At 43.5% G+C, this 15,416-nt stretch overlaps 2 protein-coding genes across 3 annotated transcripts in view; one reads left to right on the top strand and one right to left on the bottom strand.

The window, feature by feature from the left end:
* Positions 1-431, bottom strand: part of Nuggc (nuclear GTPase, germinal center associated) — a 50,042-nt gene extending 49,611 nt beyond the window's left edge. Inside the window, exon 1 of the mRNA XM_008828137.2 lies at positions 311-431. The gene's annotated coding sequence lies outside the window, so the exon portion shown is untranslated. The remainder of the gene's footprint in view (positions 1-310) is intronic.
* Positions 432-6,597: 6,166 nt separating this feature from the next.
* The window catches only part of Elp3 (elongator acetyltransferase complex subunit 3), a 78,441-nt gene continuing 69,622 nt past the window's right edge, over positions 6,598-15,416 (top strand). For both annotated transcript variants that reach the window (XM_029561130.1, XM_008828136.3), the window contains exons 1-3: positions 6,598-6,731; positions 9,951-10,050; positions 13,222-13,360. In XM_029561130.1, the coding sequence (XP_029416990.1) occupies positions 6,713-6,731; positions 9,951-10,050; positions 13,222-13,360 (258 nt within the window). In that variant the 5' untranslated portion in view covers positions 6,598-6,712. The remainder of the gene's footprint in view (positions 6,732-9,950; positions 10,051-13,221; positions 13,361-15,416) is intronic.

The raw sequence follows: 15,416 nt of genomic DNA, 5'->3' as shown, positions 1-15,416 counted from the left end.
GAGAGAGAGAGAGAGAGAGAGAAACAGCTAAGTGCAATGTAGTGTTCTGGCTGGGATCCTACAACAGAACACTGACCCTGGATATAAACTAAGGACCTTCAATGTGGCACAGGCTTTACCTAGAAACAATGCCTCAACATTGGCTCATTCATAACAAATATGTGATATAGTACGGGTGACTGGGTGCAGATATCTGAGAATGTCCTAAACTATTTTCTCGGGGTTTCTGTAAATCTAAAACTATTTTAAAAAGCCTATATTTTTATAAATCACAAATAATAGTAAAAGTCACATAAGAAAAACAACTTACCAGATGTCACTGAATAAACAAAATGAAACAAAAACAAGAACGAGCTTTCCTGCTTCAGTCCAGGCGTCCACAAAGGAGAGCACGGACAGTACAGACATCCGTAGTGATGCTGCAGATCTCAGGAATGCGCTATATAGAGCCCTTAGTGGCCACAGTCATAAAGCCACATTTACACAGAGGAAGTGGAACTAACCACAGGGCCTGTTTACCTCAATCTCCTCCCCGGATACAGAGCCCTTTCTATTTTCTCTTTTCATTTAAACTTCAACTGCATGTAAACTGGGGATCGTGCAACCCTCTCTGCTGTCTATCCACAATCAGGCAGATCTTGGCCACATCTCCTTCCCACACAGATCTCAGCATCATCCCACAGTACACTTTCTCTGAGGGAAACTGCTGTCTAGATGGATCTGGCTCATTTGAATAGATCAGAAACATGTCCACTGGCAAGAAAGCCAAAGGATATTTCCCAAACACTCAAGCATGGGACGCGACAGAGAGACAGACGGAAGGAGGTGGTAAATATAAACCAACTTTTGGCACAAACTCAACATTCCCTCAAAATAAAATCTAACAGTAATGAAATAACATTGAGGTTTTTATTGTAGAAATGAGCCATACAGATTTATATAATTCTTTTGAGGACTTGAACTTTAGATCTTTGTTTTTATTTTATTTAAATTTTTAAAATGTTTCGTTGTTTTTGTTTTGTTTTGTTTTAGGATAGTGTCTCAATATGTAGCCCAGGCTGGTCTTGAACTTACGAGAGGCTTATTTTTAAAAGAAATATTTTAGAAGTGCTTCCCAGTAGAGAAAGACAGAAAATAAAACTGACTCCCTTATACTGTCTTGTGACCCCACCAACCATACTGAGTACAGGAGAGACCCTGTTCTTTGAACTTTCCACTCTGGCCTGTGTATCATCATTGAAGACCAATCTGATCATTATCAGAACAATTCTCAGGTACTCTAAGTATGGGTTTAGTTCAGAGTGGGGGTTCAGGAATTAACAAAATAAAAATCTTGAAAGAATTGAATACAAATATTTAGAGAATCTTAAAAACTGCTTTGAACCTTGACAAGATGATTTCTCCCCTTCATAAAAAAGATATTGTAATACCAATATAAATTTCAGGGCGTTTTTGTTTCTCTGGGATTTTCTTCTTTCCTATCTTCTTATATTTTTGCCAACATAAATTTCAAAACAAGGTCAATATGAATATTATCATTATTGTTGGGCAAGAGCATCTCTTACAGTCACACAACACATGCTTAGCTTGCCCTCTACTGGTGCTTTCTTTGTTTCAAAAACTATGTTCAGGAGTGGTAAGAAACTACTTTAAAAATAGTTTGGGGAGTTTTTTTTTTTTAAGCTTCCTGAATTCTAAGTAATATTTTATTTATCATTTTATTTTATGCGTATAAGTGTACTGCCTGCATCTATGCAAGTGTATTTGTGTCGTGCAATGCCTAGAGAGAGTCAGAGCCACTTGAACTGGAGTTACCGACAATTGTTAGCTGCCATGTGGGTGCTGGGAATCGAACCCTGGTCCTCTGGAAGAGCGGCCACTGCTCTTAGCTGCTGAGCCATCTTTCCAGCCCCAGCTGTCTGAGTTCTTTATGGCAGTCTTTCCCACATGACGTTGGACACCTGAATGCTAGGCCTGTTAGAAGTTTCGTCATTCCACCAGGCTGAATTCTCATTGAGCTCAACAAAAACATGTTAAGTAACTGAAGGGCAGTTTGCACAGAGCACCATCACACCATACCCCCATCATTGCTCTGCCCTGCAACACATTATTAGATGGACCACCTGGGTGCCTGTCAAAAGATAACCTCTTCTCTTCTGCCCCAGATTCCATCCCTCATTCCAACCAAAACATTAGGTAGAGCTTTTCCTCCTCTTCTCACTCATCAAACATTTGCCCTCCGCTGGACTGACTGACATGCAAACTCACTGCCACTTACTGTCTTTCCACACTGCCCTTGACGCCAGTTTCCCTGCCAGTTCCTACCTCATTTTTCTGTACTTCTTTGTGACAAAACTCCTCCAAGAGTTATCGACACTCACCTGAATCCTCTCCTATTATAAACCTACTCCAGTCAAGCTGTGACCTTGCCAGTCCCCAGTGATCCTGATCAAGTCAATTTCATTTCCCTTGACTCATTAAGAACTCCCTTTCTTGACATTCTTTCTTTCCTAGGCCCTGCACTCACCTAGCTTTCTTCCCACCTTCCTAAACGCACCTGGCCAGTTTTCTTCTTAGTGACTCCTCTTGTCCCCATCTGTTAATAATTAAACACCCCAAAGTTTAAGCTTGTCTCTTCTTTTTGTCTCTTGTCTCCTTTTCACCTTCACCATGTTTCACAGTTTTAAACTTCATCCACACACCTAAAGCTCTGGACTGGAATCTCTAACTACAATCTCTGTTATGTCTAGGCATCTCAAATACACGAGATCCAAAGTCAACCCCTCTGAAACTCCCCAAGACCTACAACCTTCTCCAGATCAGCTAGTGACAACATTATTCCACTTCCTCAGTCCAAAAGCTTTGATCTCACCCTTGATGTTGATGTCTCTCTCCCACACCCCACATGGGACAGACGTCTTATGGAAATCACCAAAAAATATATTCAGAATCAGAAGACTCCTCATGACATTGGAATCATGGTGAATTTTTAGTGCATACTGATGCCTGCTTCTTACTCCTGGATATGACAATTTGACAGGTATGGGAATGGACCCAGCCACCAGGATTTTTCACTTCCCAAAAGATTCGAATGTGCATCAAAGTCTGGAAATCACTGGCGAGTGTATGCTAATTACCGCCTAAGCCCTCTCTCGGCATCTACTCCCCACATCAAGTCTAGTCTCAACCCAGCAAATAGGCATTCATTTAAGGCATATCATATTATTTCCCTAGTTTAAAAAAATCCAGTAGCTCCCAATCTTAGTGTAAACAACCTGTTCTGTGTGGTCTAGAGAAGGATCCTGTAAATAGATACATACATATTTATGTAATATATATATATACACACATTGGTTTTGAATGACTGAGTTTTTGTTGTTGCTGCTGGGTTTTTTGTTGTTTTGTTTACTTTCTTGAGACAGGGTCTCCCTGTGACCCCAGATGGCCTGGAACTCCCTATGTAGACCAGATTGGCCTCTATCTCACAGAGCACTTGCTTCCCAAGTGCTAGGATTATAGGCATGTGCCATCATATCCAGCAATGAATGAGTTTATTAAGCACACAGTAAGGCAAAGTAAAAGAATAAAGAGAGGGAAGGAGGGAGGGAGGGAGGGAGGGAGCAAAACATCTCAATCCAGGGCTCAGAAGAGCCAATGGAAGTCTACTGAGGAAGCCCCTTTAAGGTGGGTAGCTGGAGCTCCATCGAGAGTTCCCCAGCAGAGCAGCATGTTCCCTGGGTGAGACTCCAAGAACAGATTACATATGGAGATGACATCATCAACTTGGCACTCAGAACCCAGTAGAAACAGACTGGGGAAGCTGAGGCAATCAGCTGGAGTTCCCGACAGCTTCTCTCCATGGCTGAGCCTCCTGTGACTAAACTTCCAACTTCTCTCTCCCATTGTAAGGCACTGTAAAAAAAAATTAATTCATTTATTTTAATTTTATATGTAGGAGTATTTTGCCTGCATGTACCTAAAGTGTACCGTGTCTGTGCAATGCTCCCAGAGACCAGAAGGGAGTGTCTGAGCCCCTGGTACTGGAGTTACAGATGGTTGTTAGCTGCCATGTGGGTGCTGGGGTTTGAATCCAGGTCCAGCTAGTGCTCTTAACCACTGAGCCATCTCTCCAGGCCCGGGAGGCATTTTTCTATCATGGGATAAACAATAGTAACATTTGTCGGAAATGGTTTCCCTTCTAGCTGGTCTCAAGGACATAATGTTTTTACTCACCGGCTGTTTTGTGGTACTCTCCTCCCTGTTACAAACTTAATGGGGCAGCCCATCCCCAGTCAAGGGGCCTTGGAGGACTTTAAGACAAACATACTTGGGACTGAAATGGAAGGAGGACAACTCTGATTCCAGAGCTAGCTTCTCAGTGAACTTAAATTACACATGAAAGTTTACCAGTATAATGTACACTACAATGCCCAGGACTTTTCATGGGTCCTCAACATCTGTGAACTGCACTGTCCTTCATCCTATACTTCATCTTGTCCCTAGTGTTTGTTACACTTTGCCTCACTCAGTGCTCTGTTAACAATGGCCTCCCTACTTGAATACCCCATGCATTCTCCTAGGACCTTTGCACTAACTGTTCTCTTTGCCCAAAATACTCTTTCCCTTGTTATCTGCTTGTGCATTAGTTCAAATATCACATTGCCAATAAGCCCCACCTTACCTCTATTTAAATTGTAACTGCATTGTTCACTAACTTTTGAGTGGTGAGGTGGATGATGGCGAATTCAGATAAAGAACATGAAAAAGCAGATTTACAGGTCAAATAGGTTTCTGTTTTAATTGTGTTAAGCATGAGATGTACATGAGATGTATTATCAGATACCAAGATGCCAAATAGGAGAGAAGTTGGATTGAAATCTGGGAGCAGAGATGCAGTATTTAAAACCATGGTACTCTGGAGATCATCTTGGGAGAGAGAAGACCAAATGACTCCTACAGGAAACCAGTATTTTCAGGTGAGACAAAGGAATCCACAAGAATGTGAAAAAAAGAATAGAAGAAAAATCAAGAGTTGGGGCCCTTATCCTAAAGTATTTTCAAGGAAGCTCATTTATGTTTATAGGTAATAGGGTGCTATTAAAGGACAAATAAATATCACTAAGTTTGAGACAAGGTCTCCCCGTAGCCCCACCTCCCTCAAAACTCACTATGTAGGCCAGGCTGGCCTCCATCACACAGAGATCCACCTGCCTCTGCCTCCCAAATACTGGGATTAGAGATGTGCACCACCATGCCAGGCTAACGTCAATGATTTTTTAAAGAAAAGTCATTCCGAGTCCAGTCTCCAGATTCTGCAGTTTTGTGCATGTAAGTTTCTTTGCTGAGACACCCATAGTTTCCATCATGGTTAATCAATGGAGGTGTGTTATTTATGAGACTCGGGGGACCAACTGGCCTGAAAGCTAGCAAGATCAGACTGTTACTTGCTTTTTGTCAGCCATCTTTCAGAAACTCAGAACTTAGCTCTCATTACTCTGGAGGGTTCACACTCACCGGGTGTCAGGCTCCTGTCCAGTCTCTAGCTGCTATGATGCACCTGGGTTCTTAGCCAGGCTTCAGAGACTACCCATTCCCACTTTCTTAAAATAGGCACTTAGACGCTGCTCTTGCTTAAAAGCATTTACTCCTCATTTGAGCCCACAAGGCAACTAAACTCAGAATAAAGGCCTGGCAGCTGCTTTCATTTTGTGTCTGTTTCCTTTACTTTGGCTGAAGGCACAAAAATAAATGATTGTCCTAAACCTGCCACCTTGATTCCAGGAAGAATAAAACCTCACAGGGCTGCCCTGCCCAGATAAAGACCTTTATCCAGGGGGCTGAACCCTAGAGCAGACTTGATCATCTTGTGTGAATCATATTGATCCCCTCAAGCAAAGGCAGCAGGGACTGTGACCATCTGCAGAACCTGAACTGAGACAATGATCAACCACATCACCTCTTGACCAGGTCTGCTTAAATAAACACCACCTCTTGCCCCTTGCCCTCAATTCCTTAACTTTTAAAAACTAATGCTCACGTCAGCACCCCAAAGACCGACTTACGGAGGGTATTACAGATCTACATATAGTCTTCTTCCCAATGTGGCCATATTGAAAAAATACTTTTCCCCCACTAATATTAATCTCTTTAATTGTCCTGTACTAATGACCCATGCCGAGCCTTGCAGGGATGGGGATGGGGCTTCTAGAGCCCGGGCTTTGGTCCTAAAAATTCTGGTTGCATTGCACCCTCACTCAAACTTCTGGGCGTAGCTTCTTTAAAAAAGCTCTGTCCCAGCTGCGCGTGGTGGCCCACGCCTTTAATCCCAGCACACGGAGGCAGAGGCAGGCGGATCTCAGAGAGTTCAAGGCCAGCCTGGTCTACACAGTGAGTTCCAGGACAGCTGGGGCTACAAGGAGACCCTGTCTCAAAAAGACCAAAAAACAACAAAAGAAGCTCTGTCCCACTCCCACCCTCCCTGGGTCCAACTTTCCGGTCCCCTAGCAGCCAGGTCCTCCAACCAACCACTGAACGAGGATGCAAAGCCCCTCCCTATCTTCTGGACCCGGCGGGGCTGCGCGCCCGTTCTTCTGCACGCTTTACGTCGCCATCGACGCCTTTTACGACAGTCGGGGCTGCTTTACGGCTGATAACTTTCTACCTGGTCTGAGCTACGGTAACGTGGAGGCTTTCAAGCTACGAAGGTGCAGAGATGAGGCAGAAACGGAAAGGTGAAAAAAAATAAATAAATAAAAGGGACGCGGGGAACAAGGGAGTGGGGGGGCGGGCGCCCGGCGCTGACGGTGAACCCCACCTTTCCACGGGCATCTGCCCCGTGGTCCAGGCCCCGCCGTCCGGGGTTGGGTGGGCCGGGTGCTTCTAATGACGTGTTTATTGAGATGCTCCTTTAAAGTCTTAAAATAGGAATTATCCATGCAGTCTGTGCAACCGTTGTGCATGAACTTGCTCCCATTTCTTTGACCTCCTGAATTAGCCTAGAGCAAGTCTGTAGGTTTTTCAACAGAAGGAAGTCGGATTTTTCAGTATTTGTCATAGATTTTTATTCTTATCTTCGCTTGAGCAGTTGGTCTGATAATGCTGCTGGTTGTCGCAATAATAGCTGCGGAGGGTTGAGCCTTTATCACATTTTATGCATAGACAAGCTGCGATTCGGTTAGGTAACTTGACTTCAGCCGAAACTTAATGGTTAGGTAGTGTGGAGCTGATTGGTCAGGCTGTGCCTGTGACCCTCAGGTCATCGAATGAAAAATAAATGTGCCCTTGTTTGCTGCTTCTTGGCATTAACTAGCACGTACATGGAGACCAGCAGGCGTCTCATGTTCTGTTTCTATCACCCTCCGTCCCAAACCCTTGAGATAGGATCTCTCACTAAACTTGGAGCTAGACAAGCCCCAGGGATCCTCCGCTCCTATTCTTGTGTCCTCGTGTCTCTCCACCCCCACCTTCCCGTGTCCCCCTCTTGCGCACATTCTAGGGTAACAGGAATGCATGTAGCCACACCTGGCTTTTAACATGGGTGGTTGGGATTCGAACTCAGGTCCTTTTGCTTGTGGGTTTTTAATGTACATTTCAAAAGCATTTTGTTTAGCAATCAGGTTAATAATATCCTTGTTACCTTCTGACTAGTTCTTTATATGGAAAATCTCACTTTCTTTAAGATTTCTTTCATCTTTTTACTTCCAGAATTGAGAATGTAAGTTCTCCACTGTCTGGTGTGTTCTATTTAATGTTTTCACAAAGTGGCCAGTGTACTCTGTACGGTGTTGTTTACTGAACCCTGTTCAGGCAGCCTGTGTTCACGTTAGACAGATCTCCTTTTGCCAGAACAGGTAGTTCTTAACGCTTGACTTTATCCCATCCTGCTTGCTCCTGATCCAGCTCCAGCTCGTCTTTAAAAAAGACCCCGTGCCATTTCCTCATGAAGCCTTTTCTTACTAGTTTGCTCCTCTGTATATTTCAGGTAAACTTCAAATCTTAGCCTCCTCCTACCCTCCAGATGAAGTCTTTTTAAAAAACACTTTACTTATTATTTTTATGTGTATGAGTCTATTGCCTCCATATGTGTGTGTGTACACCCGTGTCATGCATTGCCCACGGAGGTCAGAAGAGGGTGTCGCATTCCCTGGAACTGGAGTTATGGACTATTGTTAGCTGCCATGTGGGTGCTAGGAACGAACCCAGGTCCTCTGCAAGAGCAGCTAGTGGTCTTAACTGCTAAGTCATCTCTCCAGCCCCCAAATGAAGTCTTATATGTGAACACATATACGTCTTATATGTGAACAGATGAAAGCAGAGTTTCTGTGGTTTTGTGAGAGAGGGAGGGAGGACAGGGTGGAGGGGGAGGAAAAAGAGAGCCTTCCTGTCCCCTTTGACACCCCCCTCCCCCCGAGTCTACCTCTGTTTATATGGCCTGTGAGACACCTTTGTAGAACTTAGAAGTTCTGGGTTACATGGTTTGGAGATCATTTAGCCTTTGATCATGAATGGACTTTTCTCTCAAATTTTTCTGATGTGTCAGCCTTCCCTCATTAAGTCATTGACAGTGTGGTACACTGAGAAAAGCCATCGTGGTAAGAAGACCTGGATCTGAGACTGCTCTGCCACTTGCAATGAGGTCTTAACTTGCCTTGGCCCCATTTTTTACATCTGTGAAATGGAGTAACGGTACCCACCTGACAAGTGTTGTGAGGTTTCAAATGGGGTTAAAGCAAATGACAGGGTGCCCTGACTTCCAGGTCTTCTCATCTACACTTCCTGGTAGTTTATTTATCTTTCTAGACCAGCAGGCTGGAGGCCTGTTTGCTGGCATCACCCAAACCAGCACCCCCTACTGTGGTCAGATGGTAAAATATGGGCTTGTCTTAGGTTTGGGGGGAGGGGATTGTTTTTGTTTTTGTGGGTTTTGTTGGGTTTTTTTGCCTTGAAGAGCTCAGATTGTCCTGGTTTGGATTGGTGCCCATGCTTGGATTTGCGAGTTGTGACTGATGATAGGATCAACGTGCTATGTGCTGTGTCTTTGGATGAGAGGGTCATGCTGGAGAACAGACAATATCTTAGAAATGCATCTAGATTCTTGGATAGGCCAGGCAGGATGGTGCGTGCTGCACACTGAGCACTCAGGAAGCTGAGGCAGAAAAATCGCAAGTTCAAGGCCAGACTGGACTACATAGCAAGTTCAAGCCAGCCTCAACTGTAATGAGAAAGGAACCAAGGGCCTTTGGTAACATCTTTATGGTATAGACAGATGTTCCTGATCCATCTGTTCAGGCTGTTCTAAGATTGAATCAGTGCATCTAAATGTTCTCTGTGAACTCTGCAGATATTCAGAATTACTAATCAGGAGTTATTTCTACATTATTCTTTCCCATAATTTTTCCTTTATCTGTCCATAATAATCTCAGTGTCCTGTGCTTCTAAAGGGTGGTTTTCCCACATATAGATAAGGCCCGTTTTTTTGGTTTTTTTTTTTTTTTTAATTGAAGAGATGAAAGACTTGATCAGATTATAAACAATAGAGATTTGGTGTCTTCTGAACTTGAACAATTCATTTGGTATATTTGAAATGATTTTAGAAGCCAAACACTCTGCCCTCTGAGCTGTACCCCACAGTCCTTGAAATGATTTTGGAAGAGAAATTACTAAATACGATTTTTAAATCCTTACTGAGAACCAGAAAGATGGCTCAGTAGGTAAAGTTCTGACAACCCAGGTTCCATCCCCAGAACCCATGTTGTAGAAAAAGAGAACCAACTCCCACATGTTGTCCTCTGACCTCCACATACACACTGTGACATGCATACCTTCTCCAAATACACGAATAAATAAATGTAAAATCTTTGCTGAATAATGAGATTTTTGCTGTTGAAACGTATCTTTTTGGGAGATCTTGGTCCTATTGATTTTTGATGTTTGAATTTTTACCTTTCCAGGAGACCTCAGCCCTGCTGAGCTGATGATGCTGACCATAGGAGATGTTATTAAGCAGCTGATTGAAGCTCATGAACAGGGGAAAGACACCGATCTAAATAAGTAAGTAGGTCTCTAAAAAGAGGCAAGTCCTGGGGCTGGAGAGATGGCTCAGCGATTAAGAGTACTGACTGTTCTTGCAGAATACCAGGTTCTGTTCTTAGCACCTGCGTAGCAGCTGTCAGCCATCCTCAACTCCAGTTCCATGTGATCCGACACCTTCTTCTGACCTCCATAGGCATTGCATGACACAGGTACACCTACATACATGCAGGCAGCACACTCATACACATAAAATAAAATTAAAAAATAAAAGAGGCCAGTCTTGTTCTTAGGTAGCAGGTTTCTGTCAGCATTCCCCCTCCCCCATCTACCCCCACCCCCGAGACTTACAGACTCATTCTCATGTAGTCCAAGCTGGCCTCAAATGCAAGACAATCCTTCTGCCTCAGCCTCCTAAGTATTGGAACTAAAGGCTTGTACCACTTTGCCTGGCAGTGTGTCTGTTTTATGAAATTATCCAATACATCTTTTCTATCTTGTGTCTTATTTTCTCACTTATTTCTCATGATACCGTTGCCTCATAGCCTACCAATGCTAACAGCTTCCAACATTAACTGGGCATGTACAGTAATACAGGCACTGTTATGAGTACACTGTATGTAATAGCCCAGCTAATACTTGAAAAACTGTATGAGGGGCTAGTGAGATGGCTCAGAGGGTAGAAGCACTTACCATACCAACCTGACAACGTGAGTTTGATCTTGAATCCCACAATGGAAAGAGAACTGATTCCTGAAAGTGGACCTCTGACCTCCACACTTGTGCCATAATGTGCACACCTACACACACTAATAATAAAATTAATTAAAAAACCCTGAAGGTACTGGCATCACCCTCACTTAACAGATGGGTGGTCTAAGACAGAGAGAGGCTAAGTAATTTGTCCAGGGATAAATGGTACTTGGCAGAGCTGGGATTTGGAATACATTGGCTATCTCCAGAGCCCCTGCTCTTTGGTATATCACATTCTACCCTCCCACTGTCTCCTTGCAAGCAACAGCTCTCTGAAGGACCACTCTCCTTCTGGGGCCTTTAATCTAATTTAGCCCATCCCTACTAGAGAACTACTTGAACATACTCATCTACTTGTGTTCAGCTTGGTCTTTCTATACCCTTGAATGGGACCGGTCTTTCATCTCTGCATCTTATTTTCTTAACTTTATTTGCTTTCTATATAGATTCAATCTAATGTAGATTAACCATAAAGAAAGGGTTCTCCCTCAACCTCAGGTCATGTAATCACTACATTCATGCTTGTTTCTTAATATGCTGCAGTATTTGACCCCTTTCCTGAATAGCTAGCATGCATAAGGTCCTACTTTGTGTTTACTTTGTCCCTTCCCTGAAAACATTTGCTAAAGAAATGAGTATGTGGCAAACTACCCCGTTTGACCATGAAGATAATATATTCTGTAGCCTTCTACAGTAACTTTTCCTTCTGTGTGTTGGTTCCACTCCTAATCATGCAGGCTTACTTCTAGTGAACTTTTCTATCTACATATTTTTGTGTTTCTTGTAATTGATATCTAAAGCTAACACTGCCATCATCCTTAAAGCCTCCCTCTTCCCCAGCCCATCGTGTTAAGGCTTTCTTCAGTTAGGCTTTACAATCTACTTCCTTTTAAACTTCTGTCTCCAGCTTTCTGGCAAGTTGTCCTGTGCATAGTTCCTAAAATACAGGCATCCTATGACTGCATCTCCACACAAGCCAGCCTATCTGCTTGCAGGCCTTGCCTGTCTGCTTGCAGGCCTGTCCCTGTGTCTGCACTGCCTGCCTGAGGGCTACTCTTTCTTCTGGGCCTGTCTTCCCTATCTCCCCAGCACTCACTAAAGTCCTTTCTGCATTCTGGAACCATCCTTTCATTGGGATGGGTGCCTGCCTGTGTGGGTTTAATTGCAATGCATCACATGAAAGGACTGTGGCTCACTACCAAGAGCATAGGTAGTATCTTACGCACGCTAGGTATTCAGATAACATTTGTTGAAAACGATGTGCCCATCCCACAGATACTTCTAGATGGGTTGATCAGAAGACCGTGTGACTCTTAGGATTTGGCTAGTAAGCACAAAGAAAAGAAAAGCTGGTAACATTGCCAAGGAAAGTAATAAGCTGAGCGTGGTGGTACATACCCGTGATCTTAGCACGTGAGAGCAGAGGTAGCAGGATTGTGAGTTTGAAGCCAGCCTGGCTACAAGAAAGAAATGGCAGGGGCAGGGTGGGGGTTAGGAATTAAAGTAATTATTAGAGTGGAGGCTGCCTCTGGGGGTTAGGGATAGGGTTATAATCAGGAAGAGACGTAGAGAAGTGGTTGTGTCATAACTGTCATAGTAGATCAATGTGATTTGTATTCTAGGCTTTTTGAACATATACAATATTTCATCCAAGAAAGAAGTTCTTGGCCAGGGTGATTTCTTCCCAGGGGACACCTGCCACTGTCTAGAGACATTTTTGGTTTCACATCAGGAAGAAGGCAGAAGCAAGGGTGTTGCCAAGCTTCTTATAGTGCGCTAGACAGCCTCACACATGGAGTCCCTAGATATCAGTGCTGAGGCCTCGGAGAGGAATCGTCGGGGTAGCTCTTTAGGATGGAAGCTGGACTGTTTGGAGCTAGACCTCCACTGTACATCCTCCTGGGCCCCGCAGTCTGGGTTTCCCCCTGGTGTTTGAGGGTGAGAAGATCAGGCTGCTTACTAACAGATTCTCTTCTGGTTCCTTGACATCCACAGATCTTTTTTTTTTTTTTGAGACAGGGTCTCCTTGTAGCCCCAGCTGTCCTGGAACTCACTATGTAGACCAGGCTGGCCTTGAACTCACAGAGATGCACCTGCCTCTGCTTCCCGAGTGCTGGGATTAAAGGCGTGCACCACCACGCCCAGCTTTTTTGGTCTTTTTGAGATAGGGTCTCCCTATAGCCTCAGCTGGCCTAGAACTCGCTATGTAGACCAGGCTGACCTTGATCTCTCAGCGATCCACTTGCCTCTGTCTCCCCAAGTGCTGGGATTAAAGGCATGCACCACCACACCCCACTCAATATTCACAGATCTTTAAGCCACTCTTGTCACCTTGTGAAGGGATAGAGGAATGACACTTAAAGGTAATATGTGCACATCATCCTTTGGATTTGTGTGCCTGAAATGTGCTCTTAGTGATGCTAGATGCTTTGCTTTCAGGTTGAAAACCAAGACAGCTGCCAAGTACGGCCTTTCCGCCCAGCCCCGCCTGGTAGACATCATTGCTGCAGTCCCTCCTCAGTATCGGAAGGTCTTGATCCCCAAGCTCAAGGCAAAACCCATCAGGACTGCCAGTGGGGTGAGTGGAGCTGGTAAAGTGTCCTTAGAAGTAGTGAGGTGGAGGTGGGGGGCTTCAGACTCTGAAAGTCTGTCATGCTGTGTGCTGGAGGGGAGGTATGTGCACAGCACTGGGGTGCGGCAGGAGGAAGCCCACTAGTTGTACGTAAAGGAGCAGAGGACGTTTGCTCTCTTTAAAGACTGAGGCTTGGTCGGGGCTGGAGAGTTGGCTCAGCGGTTAAGAGCACTGACTGCTCTTGCAGAGGACCCAGGTTCAATTCCCAGCATCCACATGGCGGCTATGAACCATCCTTAACTTCAGTTCCAGGGGAATCCGAAGCCCTCTTCTGACCTCCACGGCATTGCACAACACAGGTGCACTCACATACATGCAGGCAGTACACTCATACACATAAAATAAAAATTAAAAAAATTTAAAAAAAAAAGATTGAGGCTTGGTGACTCAGTATAGTAGATGTTATTGACTCTCTTAAGTTGATAGCTTCCAATTGATACTTCTTAAAAGGACATTTAAATGGTAGGTTCGACACTCTTGGTCTGACCTCTGTGTGAAGCATTAAGGGCCTGAATCAGGAGAGAGGCTCTAGGAGTCAAAGGGCGAATGAGAGACCAGCAGGATTAAGACCCTGTTAAAACAGGGCCTCTGGAGTGGAAGTCCATGTTCCTGATGTGACTGACATTTCAGTGTGTTGTCTGGTTCAGGATTTTTCTAGCAGCTTGTGTTGGCTGTTTTAGTAGCCTTGTCTTCTCGATTCTGATAATCGTGGATGGTTGAACCCCACAATTTTTATATATGATGTGCTGCCAAGTCTGATGTACACACCTTTCCTAACAAGTAAATACACCACACACACACACACAACAAAATTTTGTTTTTTACCATGTCGACTGTGTAGTCAACTGGTCATCACAGCTGATTCACTGATGTCCACAGAGCCAGTTTGGTCTCTGCTGCATCTAGGTGTCATGTCTCTTCAGTCTGGATGTGCACTGCCTTGATTTCAGTAGCTTCCCTGAAGCTCACCAGCTGCTTGTTTCCTAGCATGATGTCCGACTCTGTTCAAATGTTTCTTCATAACTAGTCAGGTTATGCCTGTTTGATAGGAATGTTAAAAGTGATGCCGTGAGTCTGTATACATACATGTACATGCTATATGTACACCTTTCCATCAGTGTTTTGGGGTATCTCAGTCTGTCGAAAATTCAGAGTTTGCAGCAGTACCTTCGATTTCATTCAGCCCAGGGTTCATTCTGGTTCTCCCCTACACAAACAACTTCCTCTGTGCCAGCATCCAATAGCATTATGTATTTCCAGGATCTGGCCACCAGCCTCCAGCATAGCCAGTTTTAACATCTCCGTAACCATCCTCAGGCAGGAACTTTCCTACCTAACTGGACTCCATCAGACATCCTGAGAATATTTTGCACATAGCCTAGATCAGTCTGGTCTCTGGCTTCCCGCTGTAGATGTTGAGATCTGGGGTGTTCATGAGGAATTTCAATAAAAATGATTGTGTTTGTATATAATCTCATGATATTACATAAAGCAGTCTTTTTCTTATAGGCTGTTTTAGCAAAATAGCAAATAAATCATTATGACTTTAAAAATCAATTCCTAGGGATAGGGATATAGTTCAGTGGTAAAGTGCTCAAGACCCTAGGTTCAGTTCCCAGCACCATTAATAATAATAATAATAATAATAATAATAACAATAATAAATAATTCTTTTGTACTTATTCTGAAATTGAATGTAAAGTTCATATATAACATTCATACAAACATTTTAAGGTTATTAATATTAAAAGAGATCACCTCGAACCCAGCTTAAGGATATAACATTATCAGTCTTCTTTTTTTTTTAATTATTTAATAACCACATACTTAGAAGAAGCATTTCATTACAACAGCATTGACATAGTCAATAACAATTTTCTCAACTAAGATTCATCTCTTTCAAAATTGGCTATAAATTTTAAGGTTTACAGTTGAATTATTACAGTTATACAATATTGTACTCAGTAAAAACCCTATAAGACATAAAATTAAATGAGGTTTC

Source organism: Nannospalax galili, unplaced genomic scaffold (assembly GCF_000622305.1).
Source record: "Nannospalax galili isolate Female #2095 unplaced genomic scaffold, S.galili_v1.0 scaffold612, whole genome shotgun sequence".
In the NCBI taxonomy this organism is placed as follows: Eukaryota; Metazoa; Chordata; class Mammalia; order Rodentia; family Spalacidae; genus Nannospalax; species Nannospalax galili.
Note: the sequence above shows the minus strand (reverse complement) of the source record. Positions and strands in the feature narration are given on the sequence as shown.